This window comes from Vipera berus (assembly GCF_964194415.1).
Source record: "Vipera berus genome assembly, chromosome: 16".
Lineage (NCBI taxonomy): Eukaryota > Metazoa > Chordata > Lepidosauria > Squamata > Viperidae > Vipera > Vipera berus.
In genome coordinates, this window is record NC_138219.1 from 2,328,444 (window position 1) to 2,347,034 (window position 18,591).

Genomic DNA, 18,591 nt, shown 5'->3' on the forward strand with positions numbered 1-18,591 from the left:
CATTGGCTTCCGGTTGCCCTCCGGGTGAGATTCAAGGTGCTGGTGATGACCTATAAAGTCCTGAATGGCTTGGGTCCAGATTATCTTTGGGAGCACCTGCTGCCAGCATCAACTTCCCATCGTCCTGTGCGCTCCCACAGGGAGGGCCTCCTCAGGGTGCCGCCGGTCAGGGAGTGCCGGCTGGCGGCCCCCAGGGGGAGGGCATTCTCGGTGGGCGCACCTGCCCTTTGGAATCAGCTGCCTGTGGAACTCCGGATGGCCCCCGACCTTCGCTCGTTTCGCCGGGACCTAAAAACCTGGCTATTTGAGCTTGCCGGCCTGGACTGAGGGTCTGGGTTTTTAGTTTTTAATTTTCGGGGCTATTTAATTTAATTCTATTTTAACCTTGTATATTGTATTGTTTTAATTGCCCTGTAAACCGCCCTGAGTCCTTCGGGAAATGGGCGGTATAGAAATCCAAAAAAAAAGATAAATAAATTGGGCAGTCCAGCTCATAAGAATCAAGCCTAAATCTGTAAAAGAGCCAAGATTAATTTTCTCTAGCGTTCCTCAGAATGCCAGGGTGAAGTACTAACAATCACCACTAGGAGGTGGTATTTATCCATAAAACTATGCTCCTATCCCACAGAAAATATTTCTCCTTCAGATATTAAAGATATTTGCTTAGTGTCATCCTACGCCTCAGCAGCTATAGGATTTAAGGAAAAAACATCATTTATTCTGTGGGACGGGTTGTGTGTGTGTGTGTCTGTGGGCACAGAGAACAGATTGTGAGTTTGCGGGCAGAGAGTGGATTTGCTCCGTTTTATTGCGGCACTGACTATGGTCTTCAATCCCCAGAATTCCCTCAGTTGGCTGAGAATTCTGGGAGCAGGGGGAATTCTGGGAGTTGAATGGCTCCCATAAAGGGGCCAAGGCCGAGAAACAGAAAAGCTGAACTTCGGCAAGTAGACCTGTGCTCAAATGAAAGACTGGTCATGCAAAAAGGGTTTGCTAAAATGCAAAAGTGAAACTGAAACCAAAAATGTCTGCCTTCACAATTAAGAAGGACTCTAGATGTACAACTCTGGAGACCCTCAGAGTCACTTTTGTGAGATAAGTGGCCATATCAACGATTTAAATGCCTATATTATTGTTTTTCGACCTTGTCAACTTCCAAATGGTTGGAGTTTGACCCCCAGAATTCCTCAGCCAACGAAGGGAATTCTGGGAGTTGAAGTCTACTCAACTTAAAGTATCCAAGGTTGGGTTTGAAAACAATAATGGAGGCCTCCTTCTTAGCTGATTCCTCTGACCCAGGTCAGAAAATTGTTTGTTAATACAGGGGAAAGAGCTTTTTTTTTTTTGGCCTTCACTTCAGATATGTCCAACCTTGGCAACTTGAAGACTTGTGGACTTCAATCCCAGCTATGCTGGCTGGGGAATTCTGGGAGTTGAAGTCCACAGGTCTTCAAGTTGCTAAGATTGGACAGCCCTGGTTTTACATCCTGCCATGCCTTGAAAGTGAAATTAGAACCAAGTTGCCACAGCCAGAACTGGAGTAGAAGTAGTCCTCAATTTACAACAGTTCATTTAGTGACCTGTCAAAGTTACAATGGCGGTGAAAAAAGTGACTCATGATCGTTTTTCCACACTTACGACCTTTGCAGTGTCCCCAGGATCACGTGATCAGAATTCAGACGCTCGGCAACTGGCTTGTGTTTATGACAGTCGCAGTGTCCCGAGGAATCATGTGATCCCCTTTTGCGACCTTCTGACCAGCCAAGTCAGTGGGGGAAGCCAGATTTCACTTAACAATGTTGTTACTCACTTAACAACCGCAGTGACTCCCTTAAACAACTGTGGCAAGAATAGTTGTAAAATGGAACAAAACGCACTTAGCAACCCTTTTGGACTCAGTTGTGGTCGTACGTTGAGGACTCTGTGATTGTATATTAACAAGAGGTGCTAGTCCAGGCTGAAGATTTGTTACCCCCCATAGTAAAAGGTAAAGGTTCCCCCACACATGCGTGCTAGTCGTTTCCGACTCTAGGGGCCGGTGCTCGTCTCTGTTTAAAAGCCGAAGAGCCAGCGCTTGTCCGAGGACGTCTCCGTGGTCATGTGGCCGGCATGACTAGACGCCAAAGGCGCACGGAGCGCCGTTACCTTCCCACCGTAGTGGTCCCTATTTTGCTACTTGCGTTTTTACGTGCTTTCGAACTGCTAGGTTGGCAGAAGCTGGGACGAGTAACAGGCGCTCACTCTGTTACGCGGCACTCGGGATTCGACCCGCCAAACTGCTGACCTTCTGATCGACAAGCTCAGCAACCTAAGCCATTGAGCCACCGCGTCCCTACCCCCCATACATGAGGTTAAAAAGGGAGATTTTCTGTGACATTCTTTGAGTAAGCTTGAAAAAGAGGCTCTAAGTCTAACTAGCCAACATATGAGTTGGGAAAAATACGTTTGGTGAAGCCCTAATGTGGTCAGTTTGTTTGGTTCTGGCTTAGAAGCTGCACAGGCATTTGAAGGTGCCGTGTCACATCAAGACAATGTTATGACACAAACATCGCTCCTCTGACTGGTGTGGTGTAGCTGTGAAGTCCCAGCTTCTGCGTCATGCTGGAGTGATGTGTGTCTTCTCACTTAGCTTTGCCACCCCCATGAATGTCTAAGGGGTGATCGGTCAACTCAGCTATTCTGCCTCATAGAATCCTTAGCTGGAAGGGACCTTGGAGGTCTTCTAGTCCAACCCCCTACCCAAGGCAGGAGTCCTTATACCATCCCAGATCAATCTTGTCTTGAAAACCTCCAGTGATGTGGAACACCCACAACTTCTGAAGGCGAAGCCGTTCCCCTGATTCATTGTTCTCACTGTCAGGAAATTCCCCCTTAGCTTCAGGTTTTGCAAACCATAGAGATGCAACATGTAAATACAACAAATTATGATTTTTCCCCTGGTAAACTATGGCTAAGAAAACCATGGTTAGTATGGTATGATGTGTGAATGAAGGGGAAAAAGGCTTGATTGCAGGTATTTACTTCTTAAGAGAGCCAGATTGCTATTGTGGTGTCTTGTGTTAGGCACAAAAGCTGGCTGGGTGACTTTGGGCCAATCACCAGGAGACGGTGAGTTCTAGTCCTGCTTCAGGTACGCAAGCTGGCTGGGTGACTTTGGGCCAATCACCAGGAGACGGTGAGTTCTAGTCCTGCTTCAGGTACGCAAGCTGGCTGGGTGACTTTGGGCCAATCACCAGGAGACAGTGAATTCTAGTCCTGCTTCAGGTACGCAAGCTGGCTGGGTGACTTTGGGCTAATCACTAGGAGACGGTGAGTTCTAGTCCCGCCTTAGGTCTGAAAGCTGTCTGCGTGATTTTGGGCCAATAATTTATACATTAAATTTCGAGACCACTCGTCTCATTCAGAGAGCGACTTTCTAACTGCAGGGACAAATGCCAGCTAAACTCGTAGCTCTTCCAAGGATGGTCATCCCTGTCATTTCTTTGAAAGCATCCATCCACCCTATGTATTTTCTTCTACCCCTCACTCACCCCAAGCCCAATTCTTCTTCCTAGTCTATTATTACACCCACTTTCATCCAATACCAAAAGCTTAGAAGTTTCTGCTTGCTGATCCTCACCTGAAAGAATTATTATCTTAGTTTTACCCAGGATTGACTCCTTCAGGAGGGGCCTTCCCTGGCTGGCAAGGTCACCAATGGCAATCATATGACCTCCCCCAGGACACTGAATCCATGATAAATACTTGCCAAATCCAAAGCTTTTTGATCACATGACTATGGGGGGATGTGCAATGGTCATAAGTGTGAGAACTGGTCATAAGTGTGAGGATCGGTTCCAAGTCACTTTTTTCAGGGCCCTTGTAACTTTGGACATCACTAAGCGCATGGTGGTAACTCAAGGACCACCTGTCCATTTTAAAAAATTAGAAACCGACACAGCGCTGTTAAGTGAATCACTGCAGCTGTTAAGGTAGTAACATGGTTGTTAAGTGAAACTGGCTTCTCCACTGACTTGGCTTCTCAGAAGGTCGCAAAAGGGGATCACGTGACTCTGGGACACTGTGCCCGTCATAAATATGAGTCAGTTTCCAAGTGCCTGGATTTTGATCACGTGACCCTGGGGATGCTGCAACGGTCGTAAGTGTGAAAAATGGTCATAAATTCTCTCAAAGATGCCATCTTACTCTCCACTCTGGGTATCTAAGCATCCCCGTTCAGAAGTCCTCCAGGTCTACTGAAGAGCAGGACCAGGGGAGACACGATAGCAGCGATCCAATATCTCAGGGGCTGCCACAAAGAAGAGGGGAGGGGGTCCACCTAGTCTCCAAAACACCTGAAGGCCAGACAAGGAATAATGAGTGGAAGGTGATCAAGGTGAGATTCAACCTAGAAATAAGAAGATTTTTTCTGACAGTGAGAACAATCAACCAGTGGAACAGAAGTTGCCTTCAGAAGTTGTGGATGTTCCAACACTGGAAGTTTTTAAGAGATTGGACAACCATTTGACTGATATGATATAGGGACTCCTGCTTGGGCAGGTGGTTGTACTAGATGACCTACAAAATCCCTTCTATTCTATTCTATTCTATTCTATTCTATTCTATTCTATTCTATTCTATTCTATTCTATTCTATTCTATTCTATTCTATTCTATTCTGTTCTGTTCTGTTCTGTTCTGTATTCTCTTCTGTTCTATTCTATTCTGTTCTGTTCTATTCTATATTCTGCTCTATTCTGCTGTTCTATTCTATTATTCTATTCTATTCTGTTCTGTTCTATGTTCTGTTCTATTCTGTATTCTGTTCTGTTCTATTCTATATTCTCTTCTCTTCTATATTCTGCTCTATTCTGTTCTGTTCTATTCTATTATTCTATTATATTCTATTTTATTCTATTATTCTGTTCTGTTCTATGTTCTATTCTATTCTATTGTATTCTCTATTCTGTTCTATATTCTGTTCTGTTCTATTCTGTTCTCTATTCTGTTCTATTCTCTATTCTGTTCTATTCTATTCTATTCTATTCGATTCGATTCGATTCTATTCTCTATTCTGTTCTATTCTATTCGGAAGGATTGGTGACTGCATTGAGTTCAGGGTGCCAAAGGCTAAATGTCCTCTGGCCACAAATCTCTGAGGAGGCTGCTATGTCTGGAATCTGTTTCGGATTCAGAGCCTGGCTTGGCTACCAGCCCTGCTGTCTTCTCAGATATTTGCAGAATGCATTACTTGCTTAAGAGAAGAAAAAAAAAAGAGGCAGGGTGGTGGTGGCAGTCAGTTTAAGCCTAAAATCAGTTTAACGCCGTTCCAGATGAAATGTGGGGGAGAGAAATAAACTCACACCCCCCCCCAAGCAGGGATGTCCAAACTTGGCTGCTTTAAGACTTGTGGTCTTCAACTCCCAGAATCTCCCAGCCAGCCGTGCAGACCCCTACCCTAAATGACATTTCAACAGAGTGGAAAAAAACTTAATTTTCAGGGAAGTGAAACAAAGACATAAACGAAGGAGGAGAAACAGGCAGGAAAAAGTAAATTTTCTCTGTATCTCAGAAGCTTCCTGTTATCTGTACAGCCCCCATTTCAAAAATGCAAACAGTGTTCTCAGCTGAGGTTGTGTTTCCTTTTGGTGTCCTAGGTTGGTGAGCTGATGAGAACAATTTTTATGCATAATAATTTCATAATTTTATGGTCGTCAAAACTAGATGAACATTCACAGAAAGGAAGAGAAACAGAAAGAAAGGAGGGAGGGAGGGAGAGAAAAAGAAAGAAAGAAATGCTGAAGAAAAAGATACAAAGAAGCAGTTTTCTATATTTATGTCTATATTTATTTATTTATTTATTTCTATATTCTATTTCTATAATTTATCCTGTTTGGATGTGAAAGCCATAAATCACAAATTCCCTCTTTTAATTTTTATGTTTAAAAAAGTCCTCAATAGGCTTCCAATCACCAGTAAAAGTAGAGAATAGAACTTAAGGGAAGCAATCTAGAATATATCAACTTTTCAATGTATTTCATAGCATTTCCCATTGCTATGCTGCACTTTCAAGTCACATTTTGCCCTTATTTAAAATAAAAATTCTCTCCAGCAAGCTCTGATCTAGGAACACTGGCTAGTTTTCAAGAGGACCTCATGTTTACTTACTTGTATTTTACTAACTGGACTTCACTGTTTTATTTTGTCTTTTATCTTTCATGGTTTATTATTATTATTTTTAAATGTATATTTTTTTTTAAAAAAAGATGTCACAGGATTCTTTGCTCCATAAACGCTTGGACAGGTTTGGATCTGTTATAAAGGCTGTAGACAAAGACAAGTAAATATGACTTTATATGATGTAAAAATAACCTCCAATTTTATTCTATTTCACCAAATTTTGGGAAGCCACTTTCAGTCCTAAGTTTTAATATTTGTTTTTTTATCGCTCACCCACGTCCCACATTTGGAAAGCGGTTGGCAAAACTCCAGGCACTTCCTTTAGGATCTTTTTAGAACCAGGGAGATTGCAAAAACAAAAAACAAGTCAAAGCATGCTAAGAAAATACCAAATATATGCCATTTATTTTGCTCAAAATTACTGCCCATCCTTAACCTCAATCCAGAAATTGCGGCGTGGATGGATGTTCCCCAGCGAACCTTAGAGTCTCTTTTATCAAATATGCTGACCTGTTATTACCGATAGGATGGGGGAAAAATAGCTACAAAACTAACCAAGTTGCGTTTGAAATTGAAACTTCCAAGCAAGGAGAGAGAGAGAGAAAAAAAACAACAAACAAGCAGAAGTTTCTGCAATTAGAACAGCCCCACCCGGGACGCCGCGCCTGATTGGCGAAGAACGCGGGTTTTTTTTTTCTTTTGTCGGATTGGGATTGGCCGCTTGGGCCGTCACTCAGCGCTGGGGTCTTTCCCGTCGCCTCGCTGCTCTGCACCAGCCGGCAGGGCTTTCCCCACACCGTGTCCACGCGCCGCCGGCTGGCTGCCGATTGGCTGCCGGGAGGGTAAACACGGCGAGGAAGCCAATGGGAGCGCTGTGCACGAGCGCGGCACGCGGGCCCACGAGGCGGCCGCGTGGCGCGCGCGCTGAGATCAACAACGGAGGGGCGGGGGGAGGAGGGCGGGAGCCGGGTATAAAAGCGCCGCCTGCGTCACGCAGCCGGCCAGAGCCGAGAGGCAGCTGAACAGGACGGAGGTTTCTCGCCGCGTCGCGTCCCGAATAAGTGACGGAAGCCGCGTCCCGCCTCGCTCGTTACTTGAAAAGAAGAGCCTCGGGATCGCGGAGAGGCGTCTCGCTTTTTGCCATCTCTCGGCGTCTTTGCCATTTCCACCCAGCCATGGTGGTCTTCAAGCGGATCAAGGCGTTGCGGGTGGACTTCGAGGAGGACGGGCGGGTCTACTCCAGCGGCGAGAAGGTGGCCGGCCGCGTGGAGGTGGAGGTGGCCGAGGTCACGCGGGTGTCGGCCGTGCGCTTCCTGGCCTGCGGGGTGGCCCGCGTGCTCTGGATCCGGGGCCCCCAGCAGTGCAAGCAGGAGATGGAGTACCTGCGCCACGAATCGGTGCTCCGGATGGAGGAGCAGCCGGCCGGTGAGCAGCTGGAGGCTTGCGGAGGGGGGACTCCAGGTCCCATGCGTCTGGGAGGGGGGACTCCAGGTCCCATGCGTCTGGGAGGGGGGATCCAAGGTCCCATGCGTCTGGGAGGGGGAGACCCACCCCCACCCCCCATGGGTGGCCCAGCATTGGCTTTCCACACTTGGCATTATTGGGAGAAGTGGGGCATCCTCTGGATCAACCTCAGCCACTCTTTCTTGAGAGGGGTGAACTACAACTCCCCAAATTCCCCAGCCGGTGGTGGGATTTGTAGTCCACCCTCTCAAGAGTAGCTGAGGTTGAGCGACCCTCTTCTGGGGTGGAACAAGTGGATGGAACGGGGTTAGAAATAGCCCTCTCTTCCCTGCTGGAAATCTCTTTTTTTTTTAAGAATCTTAAAATTTTAAAATTAAATTTTAAAGCTTGCATCTTTAAAGATCAAGGCTTCCAAAAGTCCCACTTCCTAAATAAATTCCATTTAAGGCACCCCAGAGAGTGCCTTTAAATATATTTAATTGGTATGTTCAGTTACAATAGCCACCCAACTCTGGCCAAGTGACTCGGGTTCTGCCTTCTTCCATGCGAAGGAAGGTTTAGATAAGTTTGATAAATTGGAAGCATCAAGAAGAGGTTACCGAGCAAAAAGCAATCCTTAAAAGGATCTTTAAAATGCCTTTTTAAGAAGAGATTTGTTCGAAATGATACAGGGGTTTCTTGCTTGAGTCTTGTTAGAAGACCACTTAAGATCCCTTCCAACTCTTGTTAATTCTGAGGGAAGGAAGAATGAGGCATCCTGGAGTTTTTAAAATTTGCCCAAGTTGGCTGTTTTCCAAGGAAAGACATCCTGCGTAGTACAGAATGTCCCTGGCGGGAGGCAATTTTAACAGCATTAAATCGGAAGCAAATGCCCCAGCCGCGCAGGTGTTCCCTTTAGAGAGGCTTTAGCTGTCAAAACTTGGCTGGGGATGAAAGCTGGACAGAGAAGTAAAGACTTTGGGCTTCTGTGACTTTTTGAGTTTTTAAAAGAAGTGAAATGAACACCCGTTGCAATTTCTTATTTTAAAAGGGGGAAGTTCTGCAAACCCTTTGATAGGTTGCCGCCGCTCTGAATGTTGATTTTTCAGCTTGAAAAAGAATCCATAAAGAAATCTGAATTCTTTCTTTCTTGTATTTTTCTAGATAAAGATGGTTCTGTCTTACTCAGGCCGGGAAACACATACCAATACAAGTTTGAATTTGAACTGCCCCAAGGGTAGGTAGAGATCAAAGACATTATTAAATCGGTGTAAAAAAAAATCCTAAACATCTGCCGTGGATCTGCCCTGTTCCCCTTTGTCTAAGTTGCTTGGGTTTCTTTCAGACCCCTTGGGACCACCTTTAAGGGGAAGTACGGCTGCGTGGATTACTGGGTGAAAGCGTTCTTGGATCGCCCGTCTTTCCCAACTCAAGAGGTAAAGAAACGCTTCGAAGTCATGGATCAAATCGACGTCAGCACCCCAGATCTGATGGTAATTACCCCGGTTCATTTACTTAGGTCTTTCTTCTCTGCTGTCCATCAATCACGCAGGGTTAAAATTAAGAAGTTAGAATTACGACTTTAAATGTCTGGTTGTTTTTCTTGTCTTTCTCCAAAGCCTTCTCTTTAAAACTTTTGGTGAGGTTTGTTGGCCCTTGCGGTGACTTTAATAGTCTTGTGTGCGAGGCACTCAAAACATTTCTTGGCTTATAGCTGCATGGCTGAAGGAAGTTTTTAGCTAAGGAAGAATTCCCCCCCCCCCCAAAAAAAAATCAGTTGGGAGCGGGTGAGATGCTTGTTGTCAAGTCACTCACTTTGTTGTGTGTTCCTCTGCAGTCTCCTGTCTCTGCCAAAAAGGAGAAGAAAGTTTCCTGTATGTTCATCCCAGACGGGCACGTGTCGGTTAGTGCAAGGATCGACCGCAAAGGCTTCTGTGATGGTGAGATTCTGGAGCTTGGCAATTTTCCTGCATTTACCTCCACCTGTTTGTAAAGTCAGAGTTTAGCTCAGCCATTGCTTGGTGGAGCAGATAAAAACAGAGTTGCCAGCAACCCCAGATCTTGGTTTTTGATCTCTAGGGCTTTTTAATTTCAAAATCTTAAGCTTTTCCATGCATGACGTTATGTTGCATACGTTATATAGGTAAAAAATAAGTTTAAGGCTCAGTTAAGTGTCAAACCCTAAGTAAAAATTGGATTTTTTTCTTATTACCTGGGGTTGTTTTGTTTTTTGCAGAATCTGTGTTGATTTGAGTGCAAAACCCTGACTAAATAGATAAAAACGTAATTTAAAGCTGATGTAGGTTTTTGCGTAGAATTTGAATGTGAAATCTTGAGGGTGTTTTTTTTTTTAGCAAATCTCACTGGCAACCCTGAATAAGAATATGGAAATAATTTGAGGGGTTCATGGGTGACCAGAACGCAGGGTCTCCTCTGGACAAGAAGGGCTGTTGAGTGTTCTCCAGGGTCTGACCTCTCCCTCCTCTGCCTTCTTCCAGGGGATGACATCTGCATCAACGCGGACTTTGAGAACACCTGCTCTCGGATTGTGGTGCCCAAGGCGGCCATCATGGCCAAGCACACCTACCTGGCCAACGGGCAGACCAAGGTCTTCTCCCAGAAGCTCTCCTGCGTCCGAGGCAACCACATCACCTCCGGCATGTCCGAGTCGTGGCGGGGAAAGACGCTCCGGGTCAGGAAGATCAAGCCATCCATTCTGGGCTGCAACATCCTGCGCGTAGAGTATTTCCTCCAGGTGAGCAACCTTGGAGACAAGGGCCCCACTTCTACAAGAGCTTCTGGGTCCCGTTTCAACTGGCACTGGCTTAGCCAAAGGAATAGCCCCAGAACCTGTCAGGTCCCCCAGCCTAAGCCACTTTTCAAGGAAGTTCCCCCTTGTCTTGAGTGATCCTGGTTGACTGCACGTGGGAAAGGAACCTCTTTAACCAGGTGTCGCTTTCACCCAACGCCTCACCGTCTCTGCTCTTCCCCAGATCTACGTCAGCGTCCCCGGCTCTAAGAAGATCATTCTTGAGTTGCCGCTGGTCATCGGCAACAAGTCCAGCTTCGGCAGTCGCAATTCCAGCATGGCTAGCCAGACCAGCTCCGAGATGAGTTGGGTGGACCTCAACATGCCTGATGCTCCAGAAGGTGAGCAATCTGAATGTCTTAAGTCAACCCTTCAAGATCCAGAGGAGGAAGAGCCTACACACCTATCCCTCTGTGGAGGTGGTTGTCTTTTGGGGGGAGGTCTTCTGAAGGACCTCTACCTACCAATACAAGCCTTCTCACTGGCTTTGTACTTTAAGATGCCTTCCTGGATAGACTCTGCAATGTCTGCAGCTGCCTCTTGACCCCCACCCCCCCAGAACTGACCTGGTCTCTCTCTCTCTCTCTCTCTTCTTCTAGCACCTCCATGCTACCTGGACATCATTCCTGAAGACCATCGGATCGAAAGCCCGACCACTCCCCTCCTGGATGATCTGGACAATTCATTTGACAGTCCCATCTTCATGTACGCTCCCGAGTTCAAATTTATGCCGCCACCGACCTACACAGAGGTGAGGCTTCTCTTAAGGCTACTGCACAAGTCAGTTTTGTAGAGCAAGTTAGGTCTTGTATAAGCGGGGGTCTGTTCCAGGTTGTCTTGGCCTTGGGGGTGGGGGTGGGGGGGCGGGTCTAGGCCCATAAGTGCTGCTGCCCAACCAGGCTGAATCTGGGATTGGATTGTGCCACTGCCAATCACCTTATGGAACATGCTTCCCCCATCATTGAGAATGAGACTTAGATTAACTTGTGTGTGTGTGTGTGTGTTAACCTTAATTTCAGCTTTCTGGCCGGGACTGAGAGTATTAATTGGGGTTTTAATTGGATTTTAATTGGGGTTTTATATTTATTCAAGGTCTAAATGTAATCATTTTAACTGTTCTTAATTTTTGTAATTGTTGTATTGTTATTTTAAAAACCTTGTGAACCGAAGTCTGATAAAGATAAAGATAAAGCTATGATTTCCCGCTGAGTTCAATCAGAATGGGACTAGAAGAGACCTTGGAGGTCATCTAGTCCAGCTCAAGCAGGAGAGCCTATATCATTCCAGACATGGCTGTCCAGCCTCTTCTTAAAGACGTCCAGTTTTTTGTTTTTTGTTTTTTTATTTGCACAAAGAAGCACATTTTGCCTCCGTTTTACACGTCTCCCTTTTTACCTCTCTTTCAGGTTGATCCTTGTGCTGTCAACAACAACAGCATCCAGTGAGCACTGCAGAGAAGTCCAGCTGTGATTTTTTTTTTAAATCCGGCTTTTTCTGGACTTTTAAACGTTGCCTTCCGTAGCAATTCTGCACGTAGCAGAAAAGGGACACAGAACCACCAGGTGTCAAATGACCTCTTGGGAAACGGTCAGCAAGGAGCGAAACGCGGCTTCCTAGTGTGCCTTAGTACACGTGTTCCAGATGACGCAAACGGGGGGCACGTATGGGTTTGGGGGGACCTTCCTCCAAAGCCCTTACTTAGGCAGAGCGTGCCCCCTGCGAACTGACCGGTGTTAAATGTGATTGTAGGGAAGAGGCAGGTTTTTGGAAGAGGAGAAAAAAAAATCCTGTCCCCATTTTTCCCTCCTTGACAAGGAAAAGGGGAAAAAAATTTAAGGCTTGGTAGGACTTCACTGCTACTGAGAGACAAAAATGCATACCTCTGCTCTTTTGTAGGTGTGACATTCTGTCGTTAAAAGAACAAAAAGGGCTTCTGCACCCAAATCGGGGAAGGGGAGATTTTTTTTTGTAGCTGCTGGTATTTGGGTGGTGGTTTTCACTCTTTAAACCCCACCATCTTTCTTAATCGTGGCAGCCTTGGCAGGAACACGGAGAGGAAGGGTGTATAGGAAAAAAGGGATCTGAGGTTAGCAGAGGTGGTGAGGAGGGGGGGGGCTTTCCCCTCACCAGCCTGGAGGAGAAGGAGAGAGGCGAGAAGAAGCAAAAGAGAGAAGTGGGAAAATATTGTATCGCAATAAAACTTGCAGCATCCATAGGCCAAAGAGCCTAAATAAGCAAAAAAAGGTTTTCTGTTCCTGTAAAACTGAACAATGCAAGATAGCAACTTGGGTCCTCAAGTTTGTTACTGGTTTTTTTAAAAATAGCACTTAAATCCTGTATTTTTTCCTCCCTTTTGTCTAAATCCGTTAAGCAAACCACCTGTTTTGTGTTGTTTTTTTGTAAAATAGAAATTGCTGTTTTGCCTAAGATTTTCGATAGGCATTCAGTGGGGTAGATGGGTTGGAGGGTTTGAGGCAGAGGTCGCAGATGGGGTTGGGGGGGCGTTTCAGGCCCCCTCCCCCTTGAATCTCCCAGGGCCCCTCAGAAGATCAAAAAATGTTTTTTGCCAAATGATGCCAAAGCATCTGCATTTTAAAATGATTGTATCCGTAACGAGAGCTTTAATATTTCAAGAAGCCATACATACGGAGAAGCATCTATTTGTGGTTAGTTAAGCCATCCTGTGTCCGTCCAACTTGTACACACTTGTGTTTTTGCTCCCCGCCACGTCAGAAAAAATGCACTTGAAATGACTCTGCACTGCATAGCCGAAGTGTTAATTCATCCCAGATTTTGTTGCCACAAAATACCTTTGTGTGTCGCAAATGGGTGTACTGATTTTTTTTTCTTAACTTGTGTTTTTGTTTCACTGTTCTGCTTGTTTTGTATTTGCAACTTAATTATATTTTGTACTGTTGAACTAAAGGGGTATAAACCTTTTTCCTAAATAAATTATCAAAACATTAAAATGCCTCCTTTGGTTGGTTCTGACTGGGGCTGCAGCAAGATTGGTGTCATCCTCAAAAAAAATGTTTACATGTGCAAGCACAAATTCCTGTAAGTACTTAGTTTACAGGCAGTCCTCAGGTGATGTCCATAACGGGGCCTGCCCGTTGCAGTCCAAATAGGGCCTATGGGATGGCCTCACTTAACAACCCCAACCCCTACTCTTCCGGACCGAGGACGTTAAGTGAGTCTCAAAGGTGCTTTTTCAAGAGGCAACTGGACTGCCTTGTTTTGCTTTGAAGACATTTCGTTTCCCATCCGAGAAGCTTCTTCAGCTCTGACTGAAAGTAGAGAGTAGCTACCTGGTGTAACCCAGAGTATTCCCTAGGCAGAGTAACCACACCCAAAAGGTAACACAGCTAACCTCAGCAGTAGCACCAAACACCCAGGTTTAAATTTAGACTTAAGATTTCCCCCCCCCTTCCAAACTCAAGCCTTTTTTGGACTTAAATTGTGGGGAGGTTTTACATTTTCACCTCACCCCAGCCTTGCTGCCAGAAGTTCTCAGTGGAGGTTTTCAAAACGAGACCGGACAGCCATTCCTTGGGGATTGGTACAGAGTCTCCTACTGGAGCAAGGGGTTGGACTAGAAGACCTCTCAGGTCCCTTTCCAACTCTTTATTATTGTTGCTCTGTTTTTCCTGGCTCCAGGAAAATTTTGGAAGAAAACATTTCTTGAAAGACCAATGCATAGAATCCAATATACATTTAAAAAGTGAGATTTTAACTTCTTTTTTGGGGGGGCAGGTCTATCTTCCACTTGTGAGGATACTCATTCTCCAGCACCAGGGTGTTGACTTACGGTAGAATCCGTCACTTAGTGACCTTTCAAATTATGGCAACCCCCCCCCCCCAAGGGTCCTTATCACCCAGTTTCACACACACACACACACACACACACACATACCCCCCCCAAAAAGCTATTTATGAACTGTTTTCAAAGTTTCGACTGCTGCAGGAGCCCCACGGCCATACACCGTTACAACTGACCACAGGGACATAGAGGCCACCCCCATCTTGCTGCTGGGTGGGAAACCTGAGGGGACCCAGTGGGGTTGAGAAGCAGGCCCAAGGCTTGCGGGGGCTCCCAAAGGCAGAATCCAGCTCTGTGCACCTCTTAAAAAGAGAAACACTCACTATGGAGATTCCCAGTCATCTGGGTCATGATTGTCATAAAGGTGCTTTTTCAAGAGTCAGCTGGAATTTCCTGTTTTCCTTTGAAGAGGTTTTGCTTCTCATCCAAGAGTACAGCATCTCTGGTAACCAGAGTGCGTGCAGTGAAGCCTCCATCCTGGTCTGTCTTGAGAAGGGGTCTTCAAACTTGGCCCTTTGATGACTGGTGGAGTTCAACTCCCAAAATTCCTCAGCCAGGATGCTTTGAGACAGGGGTCTTCAAACTTGGCCTTTTATGACTGGTGGAGTTCAACTCCCAGAATTCCTCAGCCAGGATGCTTTTAGAGAAACTTCGCTCTCCCGTGCCCTGGCCTTGAAATAAAGCAGATGTTCTGATCCCTGGAGAGTTGAATGTTCTGGCAAAGATGTAGGAGAGAATTTGTGGAAATGTTTCCCCTTGCTCTGCCTATTTTGGGACTTCCTTTGGTAAGATCAGCTCTTGAGTGGGCCAGAGGAAACTGTGAGATAGTTGTGCAGGGTTTTTTTTTCCAGCCATACCCAGCTCCCAAAAGTGCGTATAGTCAAGGCTATGGTCTTCCCAGTTGCAATGTATGGCAGTGAAAGCTGGACCATAAGAAAGGCTGAGCACCAAAGAATTGAAGCCTTTGAACTATGGTGCTGGAGAAGACTCCTGCGAGTTCCTTGGACTGCAAGGCGATCAAACCGGTCAGTCCTAGAGGAGATCCACCCTGACTGCTCTTTAGAAGGCCAGATCCTGAAGCTGAAACTCAAATACTTTGGCCACGTCATGAGAAGGAAGGACTCACTGGAGAAGAGCCTCATGCTGGGAAAGATTGAGGGCAAGAGAAGAAGGGGACGACAGAGAAGGAGGTGGCTGGATGGAGTCACTGAAGCAGGAGGCGTGAGCCTAGAGGACAGGAAGGCCTGGAGGAACGTTGTCCATAGGGTTGCGATGGGTCGGACACGACTTCGCAACTAACAACAATAGCGTGGAATTGAGGCCTTTGAACTCTGGTGCTGGAGAAGACTCCTGCGAGTCCCTTGGACTGCAAGGCGATCAGACCGGTCAGTCCTGGAAGAGATCAACCCTGACTGCTCTTTAGAAGGCCGGATCCTGAAGCTGAAACTCAAATCCTTTGGCCACCTAATGAGAAGGAAGGACTCACTGGAGAAGAGTAATGCTGGGAAAGGTGGAGGGCAAGAGAAGAAGGGGACAGAGGAGGAGGTGGCTGGATGGAGTCACTGAAGCGGTAGGCGTGAGCTTAAATGGACTCCAGAAGATGGTAGAGGACAGGAAGGCCTGGAGGAACGTTGTCCGTGGGGTCGCAATGGGTCGGACACGACTTCGCAACTAACAACAACAACCCAGCTCCCAACAGCTGTCCAGAGAGAGAATAATAGAACAACAGAGTTGGAAGGGACCTTGGAGGTCTTCTAGTCCAACCCCTGCTTGAACATGGAACTTCATGCCACTCTGGATAAATAACAGAATAACAGAGTTGGAAGGGGCCTTGAGGGATCATCTAGTCCAACCCCTGTTTGAACATGGAACTCCATGCCACTCTGGATAAGTAACAGAATAACAGAGTTGGGTGGTGCTCCAGATGTTTTGGCATTGCACCCAAGGCGCCTATCATGATGGCTACTACCTTTTGCCACAGTCATTCTATTTCTATCTCCAAGTCTTTGCATTTTGTGAATTTCTCCAGTTCTTTCTCTTCTGCTCTCTCCAAGTATTACTACTTTCACTATCCAGACTCTTTTTGTCTTTCTTATCGACAGTTGTTAAGTCGGGCTTGTTGTGTGGCAGGCGCCTGTCTGTTTCATGTCTTAAAGTCCCAGAACAATTTAATTTCTTCGTTTTCCATAACTTGCTCTATTTCAATAGCGCACGAGCTCTTGCTTGCAGTTAAATGGTCTTCTTGCACAATTATTACGGTTTGTGGCCCAGTTAGCTAGACATTGAGACTGGATTTTTGCCTTTTTGTCCATCTCTGGAATCCTTCCCAAGGAATATTTGATGGGGTTTAAGGTCTCGTCACAGGATGCAAGCTATTCCGAATAAAGCCCGCTTTTGCAACTGACTGATGGTGAATTTATCAGTGCGGATGGCGTTCAAGTGATGTTGCAGATTATGAGCTAAAAGTTAGTGTCTTCCCAAACTGTCTGCTGGGGGAATGCAAACTTTAAACTTCCAGATTCATTTAGCTACAGTGCCCACCATGAGAAGACACCTGGTTAGACACTTCTGCTAAATTTGCTGCCTGTTGAATCAAGATCCCGGGGGCCTTGGGCCAAAAAGCACCAGAAAATTATAAAGTTTCCTCTTTTGCTTTCATCCGATATCTCCTATCCTTCGGAAACAACCTTGGTGACTGCTATTAAGTGACTCACTCGGTGGACTCCTCAACAGCGGAAAAGGCAAATAAAATGGAGAGAGTTATCTGGAGCTGTCTCAGCTGACTGTTTATGGCTAAGCTGCCAGCTCTGATAGGAAGGGTAAACAAGAGCTGCAGAAGCCAGCTAAGGCAAAACTGCAGAAATCTTGTTTGGGCAGCTGAGAGCCAGCTCTGAAATCCAGAATGTCGAAAAGTCCCTTCTGAGCTGCAAAGGGAAGAGAGGCCTCAGAGCCAAACCAGTCTCATAGAACATAGGATCCTGGGACTGGAAGGTCCCTTGGAGGTCTTCTAGTCCAGCCCCCTGCACAGGAGACTTTACACCATTCAGGACAAATGCTGTCCAATCACTTCTAAAAAAAAATCATCACCAAAGGAGCACCCACAACGTCAGGAAAGAAGCCGTTTCCCTGCTTAATGGTTCTCATTGTCAGGAAATTCCTTCTTAACTCTAGTTTGCTTCTCTCCTTGATTAGTTTCCCTCCATTGTTTCTTGTCCTGCCTGGAGATTCCTTGGACAATAGGTTGACCCCCTCCTGATCTTTGTGTCAGACACATCTTTGTGTCCTCAAAGGGGTTTTAATTTTTACTGGGTTTTAGTTTTAAATTTTCGGGACTTTATTTAATTAACTGTTTTAATCTGATTTTAATTTTTGTATGTTTGTTTTAATTTTCCCTGTACACCGCCCTGAGTCCTCCGGGAATAGGGTGGTATATAAATTTAATAAAATAAAATAAATAAATAAATAAATACTGGAGGACTGCTATCACATCACCCCTGGTCCTTCTTTCCGTTAAACGAGACATATACCCAGTTCCTGCCGCCTTTCCTTCATATGTTTTAGCCTCCAGGCCCCCCGATCATCTTTGCTGCTCTTCTCTGCACTCTTCCCAGAGTCTCGACATCTTTTTTCGTATCGTGGTGACCAGAACGGGATGCAGTGTTCCAAGTCACCGGATCCTCTTAAAGCTGCGTTTCTCAGATTCAAAACGCTTTAGAGAAGTCCACGTCTCTTAAGCTGCTGAGGTTGAGAAAATCCATCCTTGAAGGTTCTGCTTCAAAGACTTCGGAAAGGAGAACTTGACATTTCCCAGCCTCTTGCAAAACCCTTCCTGCTCCTTGGCCTGCATTCACTCAGCAATGGAGCCTGTGGCAAGGAGTCTCCGTGCAACTCACATGAACAGGGGGGTGTATGTGTGTGTGAGTGTGGCTGCGGCCACAGGTTGGCTCTGGAGCCACAAGAGCTGCCGGAGATCAGAAGGTTAGGATAAATAACCTACTGCTCAGCTACGGGGGAACCGTAGAAGGACAGAACAGCAGAGGGAATAGAATAGTGCTAGAAGGGACCTTGGAGGTCTTCTAGTCCAGCCCCCTGCTCAAGCAGGACAACCTATACCTGTGGTGGCAAACCTATGGTACGGGTGCCACAAGTGGCACGCAGAGCCCCCTCTGTGGGCACGCGCGCCCTCGTCCCAGTCCTAGGCCTTCAGCTGGATTTTATAAAACCTTTTCGCTTTAGGCCTCCACCGCCATGTGCAAAAACAGAGGTTCAATCAATCCATTTCAACTTCTCGCGGGGGGAAAAAAAGTTCTCGCAAAGTTGGAATTGATTGATTGAACTTTTTAGTCCCGCCCGGTCTGCCG

The 18,591-nt window shown here is 46.0% G+C and overlaps 1 protein-coding gene across 1 annotated transcript; it reads left to right on the forward strand.

The window, feature by feature from the left end:
* The first annotated feature begins 7,147 nt into the window (after positions 1-7,147).
* Positions 7,148-13,379, forward strand: TXNIP (thioredoxin interacting protein). Its single transcript, XM_081340326.1, has 8 exons — positions 7,148-7,583; positions 8,766-8,838; positions 8,947-9,094; positions 9,439-9,541; positions 10,100-10,356; positions 10,595-10,751; positions 11,010-11,161; positions 11,817-13,379. The coding sequence occupies exons 1-8, from the start codon at positions 7,334-7,336 to the stop codon at positions 11,853-11,855; spliced, it is 1,179 nt and encodes a 392-aa protein (XP_081196452.1). The 5' UTR covers positions 7,148-7,333; the 3' UTR covers positions 11,856-13,379.
* Positions 13,380-18,591: the final 5,212 nt, after the last annotated feature.